Source organism: Oryctolagus cuniculus, chromosome 16, assembly GCF_964237555.1.
Source record: "Oryctolagus cuniculus chromosome 16, mOryCun1.1, whole genome shotgun sequence".
Classification (NCBI taxonomy): Eukaryota; Metazoa; Chordata; class Mammalia; order Lagomorpha; family Leporidae; genus Oryctolagus; species Oryctolagus cuniculus.
In genome coordinates this window covers 60,818,583-60,843,068 of record NC_091447.1, presented here as the reverse complement: position 1 = coordinate 60,843,068, position 24,486 = coordinate 60,818,583, and the positions used below count along the sequence as shown (strand labels likewise).

At 54.3% G+C, this 24,486-nt stretch overlaps 1 protein-coding gene and 1 pseudogene across 1 annotated transcript; one reads left to right on the top strand and one right to left on the bottom strand.

Annotated features, from left to right (window-relative positions):
• Nucleotides 1-10,072: 10,072 nt before the first annotated feature.
• On the bottom strand, nucleotides 10,073-10,779 carry LOC100348540 (eIF5-mimic protein 2 pseudogene; annotated as a pseudogene).
• An 8,884-nt stretch (nucleotides 10,780-19,663) lies between these two features.
• On the top strand, nucleotides 19,664-22,976 carry CD70 (CD70 molecule). Its single transcript, XM_002723968.5, has 3 exons — nucleotides 19,664-19,958; nucleotides 20,466-20,499; nucleotides 22,391-22,976. The coding sequence occupies exons 1-3, from the start codon at nucleotides 19,764-19,766 to the stop codon at nucleotides 22,774-22,776; spliced, it is 615 nt and encodes a 204-aa protein (XP_002724014.2). The 5' UTR covers nucleotides 19,664-19,763; the 3' UTR covers nucleotides 22,777-22,976.
• The last annotated feature ends 1,510 nt before the right edge of the window (nucleotides 22,977-24,486 follow it).

Sequence of the window (24,486 nt, the reverse complement as noted above, 5' to 3'; positions counted from 1 at the left end):
CAGGGCTGTGTCTGGTTCTTGGGGGAAGGCACCCCGAGTGGGATGGGGGCACCGGTCGGTGGTTCATGGAGGCAGAGGGATGGATGGAATGACCCCCACCCCACCCCGGGGTCTGGGAGGAGCCTAGACATAGCTGCTCCAGCCCCAGGGCAGGAGTGGCGCCAATCCGAAGCCGGGAGCCAGGAGCTTCTTCCTGGTCTCCCATGCAGGTGCAGGGGCTCAAGCACCAGGGCCATCCTCCACTGCTTTCCCAGGCCACAGCAGAGAGCTGGACTGGAAGAGGAGCACCCGGGACTAGAACCCGGCGCCCATATGGAATACTGGTGCAGCAGGCAGAGGATTAACCAAGTGAGGCACGGCGCCGGCCCTCCATGGACTTCTGCTGCTTTCCCAAGCACGTTAGCAGGGAGCTGGATGGGAAGTGGAGCAGCCGGGTCTTGAACCGGTGCCCATACGGGATGCTGGCGGGCAGTAAGAGCTCAATGAGTGTGGAGGTGTCATAAGGGATTCAGAGACAGCGAGGAAGGACCAGGCACATCTTCCCCGTGACCTCCCACTCTCACGGGCGGGTGGGAGGCGAGAGGGCCCCAAGAGCCCGGCCCCAGCGCCTGCCAGAGTTTCCTCTGTTCTCATCATGGCCTTTCTGTTTCCGTGGCTTTGATGAGGAGACTGAAGTGCGAGGACAATGCACTTATAAAAGCCACCGGCTTCCGTCTGGGGATGGGGAGCATCGTGCTAAGTTTAGTCTGGAGGGCCTCACAGTCCCGCAGAGGAGGCGAGGGAGGGAGGGAGGCGTGGGTGAGGAGGAGCAGAAGCAGAGGTATGGAAAGAGAGGGAAGGGGTGACGGGGGAGAGGGGACAGGCACTCCTGCAGGGGAAGACACTGGTGCAGAGGGAGCCCAGGGCCTCAGCCTGATCTCAGATAACAAGGTGGCAGCAGGAAGCCCTCAGCCCTGGCCGCAGACCAGCTTCTGAGAACTTTATCTACTCCGTTTCCTCTTTCTCCCCCAGTGCCCCAGAATCTCCCCAGATTGCACCCTCCCCGCTTGCCTCAGCTCCTCCCCAGGCCCCGAAGCCCACCGGCCTCCCCCAGCCCCTGGGCAGGAAACCCTGCCCTTGGCCCTGGCGGGGGCAGGACGGAAGCAAGAAGGCTGCTGATAACACCCAGGATTCCTCTCTCCTGCTGGATGCCACTGGGTGCCAACGCTTGCGATGCACCCTTGCAAAGAGACGTGGGGGGGTGAGAAAGCTGGAGCCCGGCCCCCGCTCTGGCACTCCCCACCCTCGGTTTCTCTCAGCCTCAGCTTCCTCATCTGCAGAATAGGGTAAAAGGCGGCCCTTTATTCCCCCCAAAGTGGCCTTCCATCCACGGGTCACATCTAGCCCCTGGGTGTGTCCCTAAAACAGGAATCAGGAGCCAGGATTGAAACACGAGAATATTCTGGGGAGCCCGGCACTGTGACACAGAGAATTAAGCTGCCATCTGCGACACTGGCATCTTCTATGGCCGCCGGTTCGAGTCCAGGCTGCTCCACTTCCTGTCCTGCTTCCTGCTATGGCCTGGGAAAGCAGTGGAGGATGGCCCAAGAGCTTGGGCCCCTGCACCCACGTGGGAGACCCGGAAGAAGCTCCTGGCTCCTGGCTTCAGATCGGCCCAGCCCTGAAGATTGCAGCCATTTAGGGAGTGAAGCAAATGGGTGGATGATCTCTCTCCCTCCCTCCCTCCCTCCCTCTCTCCCTCTCCCTCCCTCCCTCTCTCCCTCTCCCCTTCCCTCTCTCCCTCTCCCTCCCTCCCTCTCTTCCTCTCCCTCCCTCCCTCTCTCCCTCTCTCCCTCTCTCCCTGTCTCCCTCTCTCCCTCTCCCTCCCTCCCTCCCTCTCTCTCCCTCTCTCTCTCTGTAACTTTGCCTTTCAAATAGCAAATCTTTTTTTAATGATGCATAGACTTCAAAATGTTTCTGCACCACAGCAAACATATCTTTCAATTCCATCTCCCACAAGCCCTGTCTTTGCTTCCTACGGCTGCTGCCACAAGTCACCGCAAGCTTCGGGACCTCCGTACAGCGCTGGAGCAGGGAGATGCAGAGATGCGGCTCCAATCAGGTCGTCAGCAAGGCTGCGGCCCTGCGGGAGGTTCCCGGGTTGTGGCCGTTTTTCCTAAGTTTCTCTCACTCATGGAGATCAGCTGTGTGCAATCCTGTTTCTGCCTTCAAAGCCAGCTGCGTCACATCTCCCCACCTCTGTCCCCCCACTCTCGCTCCCCCCCATCTCCGTGATCACATCTCCGTTTCTGACCCTCCTGCCTCCCTCTTGTGAAGACCCCTGCGATGACATTGAAAACCCCAAATGCTGCCTCCTGCCAAGGCTCCTGCCCTCCTCACACTCACGGGTCCCAGGATTCGGGTTTGAACATCTCCAGGTGGAAGCAGCATTGTACCATTCTGCCTGCTGTAGCTGTTGTTTGTGGCAGGTGCAGGAGGTTTCTGTGTATGGAATAATCAGTGTGTGTGTGTGGAGAGAGAGAGAGAGAGAGAGAGAGAGAGAGAGAGAGAGAGAGAGAAATAAGATGTAGGTTCCCTTTTAAGTTTCTGTAGACATTTGTATTTGCAACCTTTGATAAGAAAACGTGGGTTGAGGCTGGCGCCGCGGCTCACTAGGCTAATCCTCCACCTTGCAGCGCCGGCACACAGGGTTCTAATCCCGGTTGGGGCACCGGATTCTGTCCTGGTTGCCCCTCTTCCAGGCTAGCTCTCTGCTGTGGCCAGGGAGTGCAGTGGAGGATGGCCCAAGTGCTTGGGCCCTGCACCCCATGGGAGACCAGGAGAAGCACCTGGCTCCTGGCTCCGGATCAGCGTAGTGCACCAGCCACAGCGGCCATTGGGGGGTGAACCAATGGAAAAGGAAGACCTTTCTCTCTGTCTCTATCTCTCACTGTCCACTCTGCCTGTCAAAAAGAAAGAAAGGAAGAAAGAAAGAAAGGAAGAAAAAAAGGAAGAAAGAAAGGAAGAAGGAAAGAAAGAAAGAAGGAAAGAAAGAAAGAAGGAAAGAAGGAAAGAAAGAAAGAAGGAAGGAAAGAAAGAAGGAAGGAAAGAAGGAAGGAAAGAAAGAAGGAAAGAAAGAAAGAAGGAAGGAAAGAAAGAAAGAAGGAAGGAAGGAAGGAAAGAAAGAAAGAAAGGAAGGAAGAAGGAAGGAAGGAAGGAAAGAAAGAAAGAAGGAAGGAAGGAAGGAAGGAAGGAAGGAAGGAAGGAAGGAAGGAAAGAAAGAAAGAAAGAAGGAAAGAAAGAAGGAAAATGAAAACATGGGTTGTGATTGGGATGTAGGGGACTGAAGGGGACCGGCATTTGCTCCTGGAGTTGGTGAGATGGACAGTGGAAGGGAAGAGAATTCCTGGCAATGAGAGCAGCCTGTGCAAAGGCCCTGGGGCAGGAAGGCACATGGAGATGTCTGGGGTATCTGGTACACAGGGGTCGGGGTGGGGGGAGCCTGAGCAGCAGCCACAGGGGTGGAGGAGGTAGGGGATGAAGGACTTCATATAGAACATCAGGATTTAGAATTTTGTTTCAGGTCTAATGGAAACTTTGAGGGCAGTTTTTTAATTGTTATCTTCTAGAGACATACAATAAGAAGAGCAGAAAATGAATTCATTCAGTGTCCCGCCAAAGCTAATGTTATCAATCAGCCCATTGTTTATTTGGCTGCCATTTCCGATATCATCATATCCATATCCCTGCTCACTGTGGACAGAGTGATGGATGGAGGGATGGAGGAGAGGAAGGATGGAAGGATGGAGGGATGGAGGGATGGATAAATACATACATAGAATACTGGATGGGTAGATGGATGAATAGCTGGATAGAATGATCTATGACAGAATGATAGATGGATGGATGGATGGGTGGGTGGGTGGATAAAGAAGCAGTAGACAATGAACAGAAGAACCATGTATAAATAAAACCATGTTGTCAGGATAACACTCAACAACACAACACAATTCCCTCAATAACACCGATCTCCCCAAGTCCAGCTCCGCCCACAGAGCATTTTTGTCCGCCCTCCATCCCCCCCCCACCGCGTCTCTCCTTCGCACCTGACTCTGATGACCAGTTCCCCTCGTTCCAGCTCCTGGATCACACAGAAGTCAGCAGATGTGGCCTTTGAGCCGATGCTGCCCACCCTCTGCCTCTGTACAGCTCACAGGCTAAGAATGCCTTTTACATTTTTTCAGTGGTTGAAGATGATCAAAAAAGAATAATACTTTATATCACATAAAAACTGAATGCAATTCCAATTCCAGGGCCATGAGATGTCACGGGCACACAGCCACACCCGTCCACTGGGGGAGTCCACGCAGCTTCTGCACATGGATGGCAGAATTGAACCGGCGTGACGGGACCGCACAGCTGACGGATCTGGAAATATTTAGTATATGGCCTCATACGCTAGGGACAGAGACACAGATGCAAGGGCCCCTCGAGGGCAAACCAGCACGAACCAGGACACAGGGAGATGCTGCAGGGCAAATGGACTGCTGTCCTCAACAGCTCGGAGAAAAGCAGACAGCAGGAGGAGAGAGAGAGAGAGAGAGAGAGAGAGAGCGCGCTTCCATCTACCAATTTTCTCAAGGATGCACAACACTGGAGGCTGGGCCAGGGTGAACCAGGAGAACTCCATCTGGGCCTCCCACATGGCTGACGGGGGCCCCAATACCTGAGCCATCACTGCCGCCCCCTAGGGTGCATTTCTTGGAGCAGCCGGCATGTGAACCAGGCAGCCAGATGTGGACCAAGGGGCTCAGAGCAGTGTCTTCACGGCACTGGCCCCAAATGATACATCCAAAAAATTTTTTTACAAAAGACACATGCAAGAGAGCCAGTGAGCTGACTGTGTTGCGATCCAGACTAAACTTCCAACTGTCCAGAGAACTTCAGAAAACTTGTGCAAAGGAGCACTAAAGGTTTCCTCTGTTCTGTTGCAAAAAGATCTTAAAAGCCATGCCTAGTCTTTTGTAACATATATGTTCCATGAAGGTTTTTTGAAGCTGTGTTGTCCAGAGCAACAAAACTAGTGTGTGTGCATGTGTGTGCGTGCATGTGTGTAATAAAGAAATAAATATTTAAAAGTTAACCCTAGAGCAAAACGGTTTGAAATCCGTGTACCAAGAGGTCTTCAAAACCTCCATGGAAAGTCAGGGTAAGAGAAATGTCTACAGCGTGTCTGTTTCAAGAACCCCACAATGCTGGAAACTTGATGTCGACGTGCTGGGAACCATCCCTGCCTCCGAGGTCCTTCCGCACGACTCAGAGGGCCAGCAGGTGCTGTGGGGAGGCGACCTCTGTGTCCTGGAATGACAGGTGCGCCGGTCGGCCCGCCCCTACACCCCTGCTCCACCCCTGCCCCGCCCCTGCTCTCCTCACACACTCTCTGCTACTCCCGTGTTCCTGAGACTGATTCCCGGCCAAGACCGGCTCTGGAAGCTCTCCGAGGCCGCCTGTGGCTCCAGCTGCCCAGAGACACCTTGGAGTCGGTTCCTTTCAGAGGCCCCACAGCCTCTCTCATCTCCAGTGGGAGAAGCAGGGTCCAAGACCCCACAACAACTTCCCCTAAAACTCCTCAGGGGACTTTCTGTGAGTCAAAAAGACACAGGAACTTCCTGCCCTGTGGACTCGCTCACACCTTGTCTGTTCAACTCCTACGACCTCAGAAGATCCGTGGGACTGGTGCTGTGGCGCAGTGGGTTAATCCTCCACCTGCAGTGCCGCCATCCCATAGGGGCACCGGTTCGAGTCCCAGCTGCTCCACTTCTGATCCAGCTCCCTGCTGTGGCCTGGGAAAGCAGCAGAAGGTGGCCCAAGTGCTCCTGATTGTCGGGAATTCTGGCCTCCAAAACCGGGCGAAAATAAGTGCCTTGGTCTGCAGTAACAGCATCCCAAGTGGACCGGGGCACCCCCCACGCCTGCTGCCACCTGTCCTGGACGTGTCCTTGACTTGGGAGGCAGCGGGGGAGGGGCATCGTGGGGGCGACCCTCCTCCATGAGGGCAGTCGCATAGAAGCTACCGCAGCAGAGGTTGGAACCACACAACTCCTGACAGGTGCCCACAAGCCAAGGAGTCCAAGTGGGAGAAGGCTAGGAAGCGTCCAGAAGGCTTGAACTTCCGGAAGGAACGCAGCCCTGCCAGCCCCTTGCAGCCCAGCGAGACTGATTTTGGCCAGAACACACGGCAGGGTCAGAGGGACTAAGGACCCTCCCCACGGTCATCAGTCCGCTCTCACAGGGATGTCATCACCCATCGCAAGGGCAGAGTTCTCCTTACCCCATTGCCACCGCCCGGACGCTGTCCCAGGAGAGCCGAAGCTTCCAGCAGGTGAGCTTGGTGACGCACATTCAAATCATAGAAGACCAAAGCTCCAGCAGTTTGTGAGCACAGCTTGTATTGTTTTCAGCCTCCCAAGTGCATGGGTGTTTGTTAGAACAGCAATGTGAGGCCAGCGCCTTGGCAGAGCAGGCTAAACCTCTGCCTGCAGTGCCGGCATCCCAACCTATCCACTTCCCATCCAGCTCTCTGCTATGGCCTGGGAAAGCAGTAGAAGATGGCCCAAGTCCTTGGGCCCCTGCTCCCACATGGGAGACCTGGAAGAAGCTCCTGGCTCCTGGCTTCAGCCTGGCCCAGTCCGGGCTGTTGTGGCCACTTGGGGAGTGAAGCAGCAGACAGAAGATCGATCTCTCTCTCTCTCTCTCTCTCTCTCCCTCTCTCTCTCTCTCTCTCTCTCTCCCCTGTAACTCTGCCTTTCAAATAAATAAATAAATCTTTTAAAAAAAAAAGTGTGCAGACACATGACCCCTGTGCCCAGTGCTTGGTTCGTGTCACCTCCCTAACTTCTCGTAGTCACCTGCAGTGTTGATGATGACACTGTGCCCTGAACCCCCGAGAGGAACTCAGGCATCAGAAGACGAAACAGCCGCCCACTCAAGGTCCTCACCGGGCACCAGTGCAGAGTTCTGGCATCAGACGGGGAGAGGGACGGTGGGACTGGGGAGGGGAGGATGGAAGGGAGGGAGAGAGAGAGAGAGGAGGAAGATGCACAGATTCACTCCACAGGAAAGAAACTCCTCCCTCCCCAGCAGATGCAAAAAGAAAAAAGAAAAAGAAAAATAACTGATGTCCTTATTCTGCATCCTGGACAGAGACTTGCCGACATTCTTTGGAAGGAGCAATCCTCCCACTGCCCTTCCTGGTATTTCCTGCCGGCGGGACCTCCCATCTCTGAGAACTCTAATGCCACCTGACGCTCCTCACCTGTTGCCCTACAAACACTTAAGCTGAAGCCGCTGTTTCTAAAAAGGTAAATAAATGTGAGCTTCGGGTTTCCAACCTGGGTGGTGTGGACACTGGGAGCCAGCTGTCTGTGGGGTGGGGTCTCTGTCCTGAGCCACACGCCCCCCCCCCCAGACCCCACCCTCCACAGGCTCCCTGGAGGACAAGATGGCCTGGCTGGCTGAGTCAGCACGCCACGGGCTGTCGTCCGACTTTTCTCACAGCTTCCTGGAAGGCTGCTTCTAGTAGATTCCAAGTGGGGATTTTCCCGTGCCTTCTTCCCTCCCCTGCCAGCAACTGAGAGCGTTTGCATAACGCCAGTTCCTTGTGGCTTGGGACCCAGTGTGGGTCCAGCCCTGCACGCATTCCCTAGGAATTTCAATCTTGTTTACTTTTAGCGACAGGAGACGTGTGTCCCTCATGCAAAACGGTTCTAGTCCTTAACCCGAGTGCACAACTCCCTGCCACCACGCACATCCCGTGGCTGCACAGCCACCACCACCGCCTACGACCAAAACTGTCTCATCTCCTCGCACTCAGATCCGGTCCCCAGGAAACGCTCCCTCCCCTAGCTCCTGGCACCCCGCGTTCCACTTCCTGTCTCTGGACAGGGACCTGCTGGGACTGTAACCCTGCTGGGTTTTTCCTACTGGGTCTGGGTTATTTCACTGAGCACCTCGTCCTCAGGCCCCCTCACCATCCCATGAGTCAGCATTTCCTTCCTTCTGAAGGCTGACTCATTCTCCACCTCGTGGCTGGAACACGCCCACCCCATCCCCTCCAGCATTTCTGCCTCCTGGCTGCCACCACGGCTATCTTCACTTTCAGTTCTCCAGAGCACACACATGGAAGCAGAATCATATGACAATTCTAATGTTTGGAGAAACCAGCCTGGTGGTTCCCATAGCAACTAGTGACAACCCCCCCCCCAACCTCCAGGCACTTCTTTTTTTTTTTTTTTTTTTTTTTTATTTGAGAGACACAGAGAGAAAGACACACACACAGGGAGAGAGAGACAGAGAACTCCCACCCCTAGTCCACTCCTCAAAATCCTATAATATCCCAAGCTGGGCACAGCCCAGGAGCCAGGAGTTCCATCCGGGTCTCGCACATGGATGGCAGAAACCCAGGCACTTGAACTACCACTCGAACCCAGGCTCTCTGGCATGGGATGCGGGCGTTTTAACCACCAGGCTGAATGCTCGCTGTCCCAAGCAATTTTTCTTGTGTGTCTAATGGTGGTTTGGTGCATGATCCAGGGAGCTTCAAAACGTCTGTGGGAAATGAAATTAGAAGGTGAGTTAATTTGGTCAAAAATGTTGACATTCACGCATGGTTTTTTTCATAATACACATTTTCCATGAAGTTGCTGAAGCCCCCTGGGATGTGGCCATGAGCTCAAACTTATTCATAGCTATATTCTAACTTCCTTATAGCTTGTTAAATAAAGTTCAGTTTTATTTATTTGAAAGGAAGAGAGACAGAGGGAGAGGAAGAGGGAGAGGGGGAGGGGGAGGGAGAGGGAGAGGGAGAGGGAGAGGGAGAGGGAGAGGGAGAGGGAGAGGGAGAGGGAGAGAGAGAGATCTTCCCTCTGCTGGTTCACTCCCCAAATCCTGAATGCCTGCAGCAGCTGGACTGGTCCTGCCTGAAGCCGAGAGCCAGGAGCTCCACTGGTGCATGGGTGGTAGGGTGAACCAGCGGATGGAAGACCTCTCTCTCTCTCTGTCTCTACCTCTCTCTGCAACTCTGTCTTTCAAATAAATAATTTTTTAAAAAGTCATCATTTATGTACCTAACCTGTCAAAGTCTCGTTGTCTTGGGTGTCTCCTATGGCTGAAGCTCTCCTGCGGGGCTGCCTGTGTCCCCTGTCTCCCCCTACAGACGCTTCTCCATTACGACAGCCTGAGAGACTTGGTTTGTACATTTTCTTTCTTTTTCTTTTGCTTTCTTCCTTTATTTCTTTCCTTTATTTCTCTCTCTCTCTCTTTCTTTCTCTCTTTCCTTCTCTCTTTCTTTTTTGGATACTTTCACAGTTTGATTTGCAAACAGAATTCTCATACCAGACTATCAGCCAAATCACATTGAATGGAGTGAATCATTCATCATGGGAGGCCTTCAGTAGCATTACTACAGCAGAAAATAAGGAGGTAGAAGCCAACGGAAAAGACAAATGCAACACTAGGTATAAATCTATAATCTATCTAATCTACAGCCCCTGCAGCTACTTCACACCCAGCTTTAGAGACTAAACCCAGCGTTTCTAGTAACCACAGAGACAACTGAAATAACATTTATCAGCAAAGCCGTTACATCACACTTGATGCAGCGAGTCGGAAGAGGTAAGAACCAGGATGCGTGAGACCGGGCGCTTTATCCACGACTCCTGTCTGCTTGACGGAGGGTGGAGTGTTCCAGCTTCAACTGCCTTCTTTAGCTTCTTCAGCTTCCCAGCCTTGTTGAGCCGGTCTACAAACTCACTCGTCGGCTTCGAGGAAGACACTTCTCCCCTTTGCGACAGGTGCACCCTTATACCACCACAGAACCGGCTCTCCACTCACGACTTCCACTTTGTAAGAAAGCACCAGTATTTTCTGGAAGGCTGTCATGGAAGGAAGGAGGGTTGGCATAGCGGTATCCTGATATGTTCAGCAAAGCCAGGCGTCAAACAGAGGGCTGCACTGCACTGCTACCGGCCCCTCCTTTCCATCCCTCTCCCCGGGGGCCCATTACACTGGAGCAGTGACAGCTGGTTCCGGGATGTTTCTTTCTTCTCCTATAAAATGATGTCCTTACGTGGCTCAGCACGAGACACCTGTTCTTGAGGTTCTCTCTGGAGCGCTTTCTGAGCTCCCATGGTTTGCTGATTCTGAACGCATTCTGAAAGTTCTTTGCAGCCGGCCTCAGGAAGACACCTTAGGATGCGTTCAACGCTTTGCTCATTGGCGGGAAGGCGTTCCATCAGTCTGCTGTCCATGCTGACTTTCTAAGGGCTTGTGGCTACTGCACTGATACCGTCTTTATGTATACGTGCAGCAAAAGCTACTGGAACCCCCTCTTGACCCAAATTCTCATTTTAAAGGCTCTTAGGGTTGGACCCATTAAGCATCCCATTAGCCAGAACACCAGTCAACAGAGCCAGCTTGTTCCTCTCTGACTGAAAAACCCATTGGAAAAAAAAAGGCAGCTTTTTGTTTTTACGTCATCTTCAAAACCTTCCTCCAGTTATTTGCAGCACCTGATTAACTTGTTCAAAACCTGAGCGCATGCTTGCATGGTCTCTAGATCGTCACATCGTCTGCCACCGGCTGCCTGAATGGCAGAGAGCGAGAGAGCGCGTGTGCCCATCGGCAGTGAGCAAGCTTTGCTCCAGAGGCATCAAGAAACTCAGCGACTGCTTGCAAATCAGTACCAGTTTGAGCTAAGCCTTGAATAATACAGCCTGGAAAATCAGTAGGGTCAAACCTCTCTTTTTCATCTCCTTGCCTGGTTTTAAAAGGCTGGCCTGATACCGCTGGTTTTCGCTGATTTGGAATATTCATAAAAGACACTCGGATTTAAGGCAAAGAGAAAAGAGCCAGAAAACCACAAGGTGGCAGCAACAGTGGCAGAGTGCTGTCCTCTGTGCCCGGAACGAACTCTGTACATTTTCATCGGAAATGTTCCACGTGTAGAGGACAACTGGCCACAACCAGAGACAAAGAAAGACCTTGAAAGTGGCTGCTCGCAATTCACTAGTGAAGCAGCTGTCTGCTGTGGTCTTGTCCACGGAGGGAAGATGTCCTACGTTCTTCTTCTGTAGCTCCAGTCATAAATCCGTCCTAATAAATCTCTTTTACAAACATACCAGGCCCACCGCCCTTTGGAAGTGTGGTCCCAAGTCATGTAGGCTACAATTTGATGAACCTATAAATATTGTAAGAAGCGGGATTGTCGCTCAGTTCCCGGGGAATGATTCCAGCTGAGCCCCCTGGCGTACTAAACTGCTTCGATCCTCCACCATCTCTGGTGCCTGTTTGAACAAAGGGAGTCTTCCCACCTCGGATTTCTGTAACACACGCAGGATTCACAGAAGTGCTCGGTGACTCAGTGTTCACCAGCCGCACTCACCCAGGTTCCCAGCATCCAGGAACTCCCCTTCCTTTTGCCTCTGTGCCACCCGTTTCCTCCCACCTCCGAGGGAAATCCTGCTCTGAATTCTCACACCGTAGAGGACTTGGTTTGTTTTTAAATAGTGTTTCTGTGATAATCTCACCCAATATTCCATTCACGAGATTCTTGCATGGCATAGCATACGGAAGACTTTTGTTAGCATCTATTTCTTTTTTGGAAAGATTTATTTTATTTGGAAGGCAGAGTGGCAGAGAGGGGGAGAGAGAAAGAAGGAAAGTGAGGGGGAGAGAGAGAGAGAGAGAGAGAGAATGAATGAGAGAGAATCTCCCACCTGCTGGCTCATCCCCCAAATGGCCTCGACAGTCACCGTTGGACCAGACCCAAGTCGGGAGCCTGGAGCTCCATCCGGGTCTCCCACGTGGGGGCAGGGACCCGAGCACTTGGGCCAGCTGCCTCCCAGGGTGCATAAGCAGGGAGCTGGATAAGAGGCAGAGCAGCCAGGACCACAAGCAGTGCTCCCATCTGGGCGCCGGCGCCTCAAGTGGCGGCTTAACCAGCAGCACCGCAATGCCGCCCCCTCTCTTCTGTCTCTGACAGCTGCACCCAACCAGACACAGGGGTGTTCATTTGCATTTCCCTGAGGACTAACGGAACCTCTTTGTCTACTTGTTAACCACTTGTATCTCTTCTGAGAACTGCCTGTGAAGGGCTCGAGTGGGTTATCTGGGCGTGTTCTGATGGCGCTGTATGGGTTCCTCATGCAGCTGGCACATTAATCCCTTGTTGGATATTTGGATTGTAAGTCTCCCATTGAAATGATCCCATTCTGATCATTTTCCTTGTGGTGTATACATATTTAGCTTGTTGCAATCCCACCTGTTGGATTTTGCTTTTGTCACCTGCACTTTTGGTGTTAAATCCAGTGGCGAGCGTCACAGTTTCCTTCTGTGTTTTATGTGTGGGGTGAGATGAAGCTCTGATTATTCTTCTACGGGAAGAACCACTTATTGAAGAATCTGCCCTCTCCCTGGTTTTTTTGTTTTGTTTTGTTTTGTTTTGTTTTTTGAGAAGTGGTTGACTATCCGTACGTGGGTTTTATTTCTGGGGTTTCAATCCATTCCACTGTTTTCTGCATTTGCTTTATGCTGGTCCCCTGCTGTTTGGATGCCTACAGCTTGGTAATACAGCTTGAAATCAGGCGTGGGACACCTCCACTCTTGTTTTTCATGGTCAAGGCTGCTTTGGTAGCTCACATCCTTTCTGGTGAATTTAGAGGGTTTTTTTTTTTTCTGTTTCTGTCCAAAACGGAATTTTGGCAGGGATCACTTGGGCTCTGTGGATTACTTTGAGTGATGTGGGCATTTTACCATTACTAATCCCTCCAATCCATGAATATGGGATACTTTTCTACTATTCTACTCCTGTGCAATTTCCTTGACCAATGTTTTTTAGCGTATAGACCTATCATTAAATTTATTCCTAAATATTTTTTTATTCTCTTGTAAGTGGGACTGGGTGAGGATTTCTTAAGCAATACACTTTCAAAGCATGAACCACGATTCAGGGGAGCAGGAGTTTGCTGCTGTGGTGAAGCCACTGTTATGACTGCCTGCATCCCGTATCAGATGGTGTGAGGGTCGGCTCCTCTGTTCCAACCCAGCTTCCTGCTGATCAAGTACTAGGGCCCCTGCCACCTACCTGGGAGAGCCCTTTGTGTTCCAGCCTGGCCCAGCCCTGACTATTGTGGACATTTGGGGAATGAACCAGCAAATGGAAAATCTCTCTCTCTCTCTCTCTCTCTCCCACCCAAATAAAATAAAAATAAAATAAATAATTTTAAAAGAGCAACCAGCTGGACTTACAGGAATGTCACATCATGTGGGATACACTTATAAATATCGCATCCCTGAATCACAGCCCAATACGACATACTTTCCCCATATCAAGAGCCTTGTCACAAGCCCCTCATTTTGTGTCATTGAAATCCTGGTTTCAAGAAAAGGTGGCATATATGTGTATGTGTATGCTGTCAACATGCAAAGTGAATGTGGCAAGATGTGAAGAATGGCAAAAATTTAGAACTTAAAAAATACTTTAAAAACAAACTCGCAAAGAATAAAAGTATTTCCTCTTCTGAATATAGTCAAGAAAACAAAAAGGCAATCACAGGAGAAAAAGAGACATATTTTTACCTCCTGCTTTTTTTAAAAAAAAAGATTTATTTTATTTATTTGAAAGTCAGAATTACAGAGAGAGAGGTAGAGCCAGAGAGAGAGAGAGAGAGAGGTCTTCCATCTGCTGGTTCACTCCCCAAATGACTGCAATGGCCAGAGCTGAGCTGATCTGAAGCCAGGAGCCAGCAGCCTCCTCCGGGTCTCCCACGTGGGTGCAGGGGCCCAAGGACTTGGGCCATCTCCTACTGCTTTCCCAGGCCATAGCAGAGAGCTGGATCAGAAGTGGAGCGGCTGGGACTTGAACCGGTGCCCATATGAGATGCCAGCACTGCAGGTCTTGGCTTTAACCTGCTGCGCCACAGCGCCAGCCCTACCCCATGCTTTTAAAAAAATATTTATTTATTTATTTGAAAGTCAGAGATACACAGACAGAGAAGGAGAGAGAGAGAGAGAGAGAGAGAGAGAGAGAGAGAGAGAGAGGTTTTCCATCCATTGGTTCACTCCCCAATTGGCCGCAACAGCCAAAGCTGAGCTGACCCGAAGCCAGGAGCTTCTTCCAGGTCTCCAAGTGGGTGCAGGGACCCAAGGACTTGGGCCATCTTCTGCTGCTTTTCCAGGTGCACTAGCAGGGAGCTGGATCAGAAGTGGAGCAGCCAGGATTCGAACCGGTGCCCATTTGGGATGCCAGCACTTCAGGCGGCAGTTTTACCTGCTACATCACAGTGCCAGCCCCAAGAAGACATATTTTTTGATCCTGCATGAGAAAAATAATTTTTACTCAGAATAGGCAGAGAATTCTTACAACTCAGAAGATCAAACCTCAGTGGAAAAAAAGTCCAAAAAATTGAAGAGACATCCCAAAGTGAGATGTGCTAATGGCAAATACACACATGGAAAGATGTCCACCAGCACTCATGATAAGGGCAGCGTGCATTCAAATGACCACAAGTGACCCCTGGAATGGGCAACACGAAGATGACTGATGACACTGATGACTGACAATCAACGGTGGGTTGACGGTGCCCAGCTAGTGGACGTTGCGCCTGCCAGTGGCACGGTGTGCAACATGGCGTGGGCCTGGGGGATGACAATGGCCATTTTCCCATGGAGTTGCACACACACCCACCACACACACTACCATTCCTCTTGTAGGCCTGGTTCATCTCTGCCCAGACTTGGATGCAGCCCAGACGTCCTTGAGGAGGTGAATGGACCACACAAGCACCGGCCAGTGCCGACGCTGAAATAACACTGAGCACTAAGCAAAAACCAGAGGGTGGGGTGCTGCGGTGTGACAGGTAAGCTGCCGCCTGCAGGGCCGGCATCCCACACGGGTGCCGGTTCAAGTCCTGGCTGCTCCACTTCCCATCCAGCTCCCTGCTAACACACCTGGGAAAGCAGCAGAAGATGGCCCAAGTGCTTGGGTCCCTGTAACCACATGGGAGACCCAGAAGAAGCTCCTGGCTCCTGGCTCAGCCCTGGTTGGTGCAGCCACTTGGGGAATGAACTAGCAGATAGAAGATTTCTCCCTCTCTCTCCCTCTCCCTCTCCCTCTCCCTCTCCCTCTCTCCCTCTCTCCCTCTCCCTCTCCCTCTCCCTCTCCCTCTCCCTCTCCCTCTCCCTCTCCCTCTCCCTCTCCCTCTCCCTCTTCTTTTCCCTCTCCCTCTCTCTCCCTCCCTCCCTCTCTCTCTCTCTCTCTCTCTCTCTCTCTCTCACACACACACACACACACACTAGGATTCGACCATGGGGCTCCAGGCTGATGGCTTGACTTAATCCCACTTTAACCAGCATAGTCACATTAAGTGTCTGTCTCCTCGACGTCTCGCACTGGGGCGTCACGTCAACAGGTGAATCCCTCAGGGACACTCTGCAAACCACGGTGCTCTTGCTGGGCCACGCCTTTTATCGTCTTCTCTGCACTGGATTTAGAAGAAGGGAAGCACCCAGGGGTGGGAAGTCAGCTGGTGGCGGGGAGGGGGGTGTCTGTTCCCACGACTCCAGCCCCAGAGCCTGCAGGTGGGGAAGCCCTGTTTCAGAAGATCCCAGCAGATGCACACCTTCTGCCAATGGAAGGACCACTGCTGAGAGCCCGGAGTCCCCTGATGAGTCAGGCGGGGAAAGCCCTGGGCACGGGCGGGGACGGGCACTACCAGCCTGAACTTGACCTGGCACCTCCTCCCTGAGGTCCCATGTGGGGCTTCGATCCCCTCCTGAGCCACCTCCCCTGCAGAACAAAAAAACAACAGCTGGCCCTCTTTTGTGGGGAAACCCACCAGGTCCGATGCACGGCTGTGACTTCAACAGCCAGCGGCTCTGGGGATCAGTTTTGCATCACCACAAAGACGCTGTGATGAATTTACATGTGCACCTGTGCATTTGGGACGCATGCAGGAGTGCTGATGAGGTAAAACTCTTGGAGTAAAACGCTGGGCGGCACGGGAGGCACACATGGCTCCCTGGACAGACCATTTGAGGGACTCTCTCCAAAGGGCTGAATCTCATTTCAAAGCCCAGGCTCCATGTGTGAGATCACATCCCACCCACACATACACAATGCCTTCAGCCGGAGCGGGCTTCCAGCACAGAGGCTAACATGACGTCTACGATGCTCACGTTTCCTATTGGAGGGTCTGGGTTCGAGTCCCGGCTCTGCTCCCAATTCCAGCGTCCTATCGATGCAGACCCTGGAGGGCAGCAGTGACGGCTCAAGGACCTGGGTCCCTGCCACCCATGTGGGAGACCCGGATGGGGCTCCAAGCCTGATCCAAATGCAGGCACCTGGGGAAGTGGACAATCTCCCTATGCCTTGTCTCTGTCTTTCATCTCTGTCTATCTCTGTCTCTCTACCTTTCAAATAAAATGGAAAAAGCAAACAAAAAATGTTTTACTAAATGATTCCATCAGGGTAGGCATCGTGGTGCACTGGGTTATGCCGGCTCTTGGGACATCAGCATCCCTTATTAGAGGGCTTGGGTTTGAGTCCTGCTTCTGCTTCCAACCCAGCATCCTGCTAAGGTACACCCTGGGAGGGAGCAGGAACGGCCCAAGTTCCTGGGCCCCTGTACCCACATGGGAGACCCAGATGGAGCTCCTGGCTCCCGGCTTCAGCCTGGCCCAGCCCTGGCTGTTGTCATCATTTGGGGAGTGAACCAGCCAACGGGAGAGTGTCTTCTCCCCTCTCCCTCTCCCTCTGCCTCTGCCTCTGCCTCTGCCTCTGCCTCTGCCTCTGCCTCTGCCTCTCCCTCTCCCTCTCCCTCTCCCTCTCCCTCTCCCTCTCCCTCTTCCTCTCATACTGCACCACAACGCCTGCCCCCATTCCACTCGTTCTCACATTACCATGAGACCCACAGTGCTGTGGCACACAGAGCCTGTTCCATCTCTCTGTGTTTGTCCCCATTCTCTCGCCTCCTCTAGCTTGCCTTCCCCACTGTCCCAGCCTCTGTCCATCACTATTCTAGGTTCAGGCCGACTAAGTCTTTTTTTATTTTGTTTTGTTTTTGTGTGTGGTTTTTTTTTTTTTTTTGTAACTCCCGCCCAGGAGAGAGAACATGCAGCAGGAGTCTCTGTGTGTCCCACTTCTTTCACTGAAAGGCCTCCAGTTCTGTCTATTTCACCGGTGTCAGGATGTCTCTCTTTTTCGTGGCTGGATAGTATTCCACCATGTCCTTACACCCCATTGGAATCAGCCGCTTCTTCATCCAGCCGTCCACTGATGGATACCCAGGTTGATTCCACATCTTGGCTACAGTGGGCAGTGCTGTCGTGAACACACAAGACCAGTTGTCTTCCTTACATGCCGGAACACTGCAAAACACACACTCGGCAGCTCTTGGGCAAGACTCCCCTCCCTCTCTCTCTCTTTTTTTTAAGATTTATTTATTTATTTGAAAGTCAGAGTTACACACACAGAGAGAGAGAGAGAGAGAGAGAGAGAGAGAGAATCTTCCATCTGCTGGTCTGCTCCCCAAATGGCTGCAACAGCAAGAACTGGGCCAAACAGAAGCCAGGAGCCAGGAGCTTCTTCTAGGTCTTCCATAGGGTGCAGGGGCCCAAGGACTTGGACCATTTTCTACTGCTTTCCAAGTCCATAGCAAAGAGCTGGATTGGAAGTGGAGCAGCTGGGGCTCGGACCAGTGTCCATATGGGATGCCAGTGCCGCAGGCAGAAACTTAGCCCTCTGTGCCACATTGCTGGCCCCTCCCCTCCCTTCCCTCTTTTACCTGCCCACCCTTGCTCCCCATATCAGCCACAGCTTTTCACTCAACCTCTCAAGTCTCCCCTACCCCCACCCCTTCTTTTTTTTCCCCCCTCACTTTATTTGAGAGCAGACAGAAACAAAGAGAGAGAGCTCCCATCCTCGGGTCCATTCCCCCAAATGGCCAGGGCTGAGAGCCAGGAGCTCCATCCGGGTCTTCCGGGTCTCCCACATGGGTGGCAGGCACCCAGCTACTACCTAGCCACGGCCTGATGGCTCAACCAGCAGGCCAGAGCCGGCCCCTTCCACTCACTTCCTGCTCTCTCTCCAGCCTCACCCCACTCAGGTGACTGTCACCCCTCACTTTCTAATGCAAGTTTCAAATTGCAGGCTCTAAAAATAAAGCTCGCAAGTTTCTCATGCAGGGTGTGCGTAGCCTCTCCCGCCTCCAGCCTCACGGCGGTGGCTTCGACCTGCTGGTCCTCCCAACAAGTCCCACCAATGGAGTCACCAGCAACGTATCTGCCACTGACCTCAGGTGAGTGCTGCAATCCAGGTTCCCCAGAGGCCGCCTGGACCACACCCCACCCCCAGACACCAAAGGCTCCAAGGGGAGTCCCCTTCTGCCTCTGCCAGTTTCTCAAGGCTGGAAACTCCTTGTCTTCTGCATCCATCTCTCCGACCTCTGCTTTTGCCATTACGTGGCGCCCTTCCCCGTGTCTCCGTGCCCTCTCTCTTCCAGTGCGTGTGAGGGAGGCCAGAAGAAAGAGCTTCTACCAGCTGCTTCACTCCTCAACGCCCATGACAGCCAGGGCTGGGCCAGGCGGAAGCCAGGGGCCAGGAGCTCCCTCCGGGTCTCCCACGGGGGTAGCAGGTGCACAAGTCTTGAGCCCTCACTACTGCCTCCCGTGGGCACAGTAGCAGGAATGCTGGCATCAGGAGGCAGAGCCAGGATAGAATCCAGCCCTCCGGTATGGGGCGCTAAGTCCTTGTTCCTTCCTCTTGTAGTAATTGCGCCTCAATCACCTAGGCCCAGGTACTGCCTCTGAACCTCACTGCAGATTGCAAAGGTCTTCTGAGGGCCCTGCTGGGCAGGGACGTGAGGGAGGACACTGCTCCACGGGGACAGCCTTGGAGAACAAGTGGTCTCCAGGACCACAAGGTGCCAGGGTCAGGCCGGTAAGTGACCACTCATGGCTCCTTTTCTCCTCTCCTGGCCCCACCGGACCGCCAGCTAAGTTAGAAACAGAGGGGCCGGCGCTGTGGCATAGCAGGTAAAGCTGCCACCTGCAGTTGCCGGCATCCCCTATGGACGCCGGTTCATGTCCCGGCCGCTCCACTTCTGATCCAGCTCCCTGCTGATGCACCTGGGAAAGCAGTAGAAGATGGCCCAAGTGCTTGGGCCCCTGCACCCACATGGGAGACCTGGAAGAAGCTCCTGGCTTCGGATCAGACCAGCTCCAGCCGTGGCAGCCATCTGGGGAGTGAATCAGTGGATGGAAAATCTCTGTCCTCCCCGCCGCCCCCCCCCCCCGCCTCTGCCTCTCTATAACTCTGCCTTCCAAATAAATAAATAAATCTGTAAAAAGAAAGAAAGAGAGAAACAGAGGTACCTGGAGCCCCACTCCCAATCCCTGGCTGGTGCCCAGTGCAATACCCCCCACCCACCCAGGGATGGTTTGTTGAATGAATGCATGAGCCCCAGCAGGGGGAGGGTGCGAACAGGAAGGCTGGACGTCCCCCGCCTGAGGGGCCCCTCCCGGACTCAGCAGGGCGGTGGGGGACGGCAGCAGCGGGGTGGGGATTTCCCTACCCTGCCGCCAATAGCTCAAGTCTCTCCCCACCCCGGCCGGACATCCCCAGAGAGGGCGGGTCGGCCCCCGGGCAGGCAGGTCGAGGCAAGCAAAACCCAGCCGGCGTCCGGAGGGGCTGTAGCTTTCCTCTCTCCCGGCCGCCGCCCGCGCCGCCTATGCAGCGCGGGCCGCGGGCCGCGATGGCGGAGGAGAGCACCGGCTGCGTCTTGCCGCGCCTGCCCTGGGCGTCCGTGTTGCGCGCCGCGCTGCTGCTGGCGCTCGCCGGCGTCGCCATCCACTGCCTTGTCTGTAGCCAGCGGCTCGCGCGGCAGCAGCAGCAGCACCGGCAGCCGCAGCTCGAACCACCTGCGGTGAGTCACGGAGCGGACGCGCGCGGGGCAGAGGGGCCGGCGGCGAGCGGGAGAGGCCGTGCGCCGGGGCGCACGCGGGCCAAGGAGCGGGGGTGAGATGGGTGAACGCGGAGGGGTTGAGGATGGGGTCGGGGAGAGAGAGAGGCAGGTCGGACTGCCGCGAGGCGCTGTGCGCTCCGGGCCTCCTCGCCCCTCCTCGGCGAGGCTGTCTCGAGGCCGCTGGGGGCTTCACGGGGCTGGCAGCGCGGTACCCAGAGGCGCGGGAAGTTCCGCCTTGGGGACCGCGCAGAGGTGCCCGCCGTGCGCTCGCGCGCGCGGTGACTTCCAGGAAAACCAGGAAGCTCTGGTCCTGGCGCTCCCCTGGACCGCCTCTCTCTCTCTCTCTCTCTCTCTGAGGGGTCCCGGAGGAGATGCCGGCTTGGGGGCGCGGGGGCGAGGGGGGGAGGGGACGCCCCAGGCCCCCGGGCTGACGTCTTCTAGTCTCTGTGTTTTGTTTATCTCCCCCAGGGGGACATCGCGGAGCTGCAGCTGAATCACTCAGGTAACGCGGGGCAGGTGTGCGCAGTGAGTGCGCGCGCGCCGACGTGCGGGGACAGGTGAGAGGGCTTGCGTTAGCGCCCAAAGGAGAGACAGAGAGAGAGAGAGACACGGACGGACGGAGGGATGGGGCAGGTGTGTGCCTGGGCGTCTTCCCCTGCGTATTCAGTTCCTCGCAGTACGTTTTTATTTATTTTTTATTGAAAGGCAGAGGGATCTTCCATCTGCTGGTTCACACTCCAAATGCCCACAACAACTGGGGCTGAGGGAAGCCGGGAGCCCCATCCGGGTCTCCCACGTGGCTGGCAGGGGCCCAAGCACTTGAGCCATCACTGCTGCCCCCCAGGGTGCTCATTAGGAGCTGGCATCGGGAGCAGAGGAGCCGGGGACTCCAGCCAGGCTGCCCGGGATCTTAACCACTGTGTCCAACACCCGTGGGCAGGCAAGGTTCTGGGTGCCCCTGGAGTGAACAAGATGGCCAAAAACCTGAGCTTACCCTGTGCTGTGGGGAGACGCAAACCGTAGGCATGGCCAAGCTGGGAGGGTCCAGGCGGAGGAAGGTGGAGGGGAGGAAGGGCAGGGCCCATGTCAAGGGGACCCCTGGGGACCTCCCTGGGAGGGCTCCAGCCGATGGCTGCCTGCGGGAGGGCAGGGCCCTTCCCGCCTCTCTCTGCTCCTCTTCCGCTTCTGGGTGGTTACAGCCTCAGAGGTGAGGTCTGGGGGTTTGGGTGCTGGGTTCCATTCAGCTTGCAACCAATGGGTCTTTGGTTCCTTCTCTTTGGCATTTTGGGCTCTGATTCTTGGTGAGCGTCTCTTTCCCTGCCTGTCTCTGTCTCTTTGTCTGTCTCCATCTCTCTGTCTCTGTATCGCTATCTTTCTTCTCTGTCTCCTTATCTCCCTGTCTGTCTCCTCATCTCTCTATCTCTCTCTTATCTCCCTCCCTCTTCTTGAGAAGCTCTGTGTGGCTATAAACCCAGTCGTGCCCGATGGTACCCCGGGGATGGAGGCACGGATGCTGACACTGTGCTGTGCACTGGATGCGTCTGCACCCTGGATCTGCCCCGAAGCCAGGCGTGACCCTCACAAGGGCCTGGAGCTGACTACTCCCAGAGAGCAGATGCCCTGTAGCTCCTCCTACCACGCCCAGTTTATCCCACCTGCAACTGAGCCCTGGCCTGGACCGGGGGGGGGGGGTGCGTTTGGTGTGGTGGTCACCTGGGACCCAGGGGAGGCCTCCCAGCAAAGTCCAGGAGATGGACAGAGCCATTTAGGACTCAGACCCCAGAGAGAGGAGGGCACCACCTTGCAGGGCCCCTGAGGAGGGGGTTGTCTGGGGCACCAGCAGGTGGGGAATGGATCTGGGTGTCCTTGGGGCTCTAATGAGGTATAGAGGGGGCAGGTGAGGGTCCCGTGGGACTCGCTGGGGCTGGGAGGGAGTCACAATGGCCCCTCTGCAATGCCCATGGAACCCGGGGTCTGGGATGGGGCGGTGCCGGCTGTGGCTGGCTGTCCCTCAGTGGGGTGGCCTCAGGGGGCCGTTACAGCAGGCAGATGTTCAAGATCGATTACTTTGCGGAACTGGGGGGAGGTGGAGGACTGGAAACCTCCACCGTCAGGAACCACAGAGCTCTGGTCTGGTGTGGAGAGGTTAACCCCATACAGACGCTGGGCCACAAAACAATAGGTGTTCGCCCCACCTAGTCTCTGCCTCTGTCTGTCTCTCTGTGTGTCTTTCTCTGTCCATCTCCTGGTTTCTCTCTCCCCCTCCTCCTCTTCCTCCCTCTCTCCCTGCCCCTCCAACTCCCTCTCCCTACATCCTATGTCCCTGACCCCCATCCTTCACTGGTCGTGGCCCTAACCCTCTCTCCTCCCACCCCCCTACCTGCCACCCCCAGGTCCTCGGCAGGACCCCAGACTGCACTGGCAGGCAGGCCCGGCTCTGGGCCGCTCCTTCCTGCATGGACCAGACCTGGACAAGGGGCAGCTGCGTGTCCACCGGGACGGCATCTACAGGCTGCACATCCAGGCCACGCTGGCCAACTGCTCTTCCATGGGCACCACGTGGCCCCACGGTGCCACCCTGGCCATCGGCATCTGCTCCCCAGCCACCCACAGCATCAGCCTCCTACGCCTCCACTTCCACCAGGGCTGCACCGTCACCTCCCAGCGCCTGACACCCCTGGCCCGCGGAGACGTGCTGTGCACCAACCTCACCCTGCCCCTGATGCCCTCCCAAAATGCTGACGAGACCTTCTTTGGCATCCAGTGGGTGCACCCCTGACCCCTGTTCCTGGGTTGCTGTTTCTGTGTTCTCCTGGATGGATGAGGAGGCCCAAGGAGAAGATGCAAAATCTCTGGACAGTCCTCCTGGAACTTGACCAGGGCATCAAGAGGGAAATTGAAGGAAGTGTCCCAGGACCTGAAGAGATGTGCCGGTAAAATGTCATGGCAGTCCCCTGTAAATAAATGATGGACTTGAAGTAGCAACAGTGCATTGGTTTGGGTGTGTGAGTTGCAACAAATGTTGCCAAGTGCAAGGTGTCTTAGTGGTTCTGGAGTCCGCAACAAAGCGACATCCAGGGGGGTTTACACAGGGACTTGGACATTTCCCACAAGTCCAACCCCAAGGTCAAGGCCCCAGCAGGCAAAGCTGGGTCCTCACTGGCCCTAGAGGCAAGCGAGTTCTCCCAAGCCTTTTTTTTTTTTTTTAATTTATTTGAAGGGCACAGAGTCAGAGACAGCCAGAGTGACTGCCCATTTGCTGGTTTACTTCTCAAATGCCTGCAGTAGCTGGAGCGGGACCGGGCTGCAGCCAGGATCAGGGAGCTCCAACCACATCTCCCACGTGGTTGACAGGGACCCAAGGACCTGAGCCATCACTGCTGCCTCCCAGGTGTGCATCAGCAGGGAGCTGGCCTCAGGAGCCAGAGGTGGGCCTCTGATGTGGCACGTGGGCACCTTCACTGCTGAGCTAAACACCTGTTCCCATGAGCCTCTCAGGACACTCACGCCACCCGTGAGAGAAGCCCCCAAAGGCTCCCACCCCTTAACACTGTCCCACGGAGGGCTGAGTTGCATCCTAGGAATGTGGTGATGGGGAGGCAGTGAACCAGCACTCAAACTCTGCCAAATATATGAGAACTCTCTCTTCTCTTCTCTTGATTTTTTTAATAATAATACTTTATGACACATTGGGAATTTTTTAAAATATTTATTTATTTATTTGAAAGAGTTACAGAGAGCCAGAGGCAGAAAGAGAGAGAGCTCTTCCATCCACTGGTTCACTCCCCAAACAGTTGCAACAGCCAGAGCTGGGCCAATACAAAGCCGGGAGCTAGGAGCTTCTTCCAGGTCTCCCAAGCACTTGAGCCATCTTCTGCTTTCCCAGGCCACAGCAGAGAGCTGGATTGGATGTGGAATAGCTGGGACTTGAACCGGCACCCATATGGGATGCTGGCACTGCAGGCAACAGCTTTACCCGCTACGCTGCAGCACCAGCCCCTCTTTACTTTCTTCTTAACCTTCTGGGAAATCTAGTTTTTACTTAAAAAAAAATGAAGATGATTCACGATGACTTTGATAAAAGTAACCTCAGGTGGAGGATACTGTGGCAGAGAAAGGAATCCTGACTTTCGAAAATTTGAGCTCTCGGTTTACAAAACCCAAGATTCCAAGGGGATCTCCAAAAATCTGTAGAGAGATGACTTCAACAGATGTCAGTGCAGAACTTCCCCCTTGTGCACACTATTTGCATAGAGGCCTTATTCATAATTACTCAAAAGTGAAAGCGCCCATCAGCAGGTGAATGAATGGACAACAGAAAGTGGTGGCTGCGTGCAATGGAATAAAATTCAGCGTTAAGAAGGAAGGAAGTTAGTTTTGGGCGGGCATGGAGGCCACTTGGGATGTCTGCCTCCCAATTTGGAGGACATGAGCTCTGCTTCCAATCCAGCTCCCTGATGATGCATTCCCTGGGAGGCAGCAGTGAGGG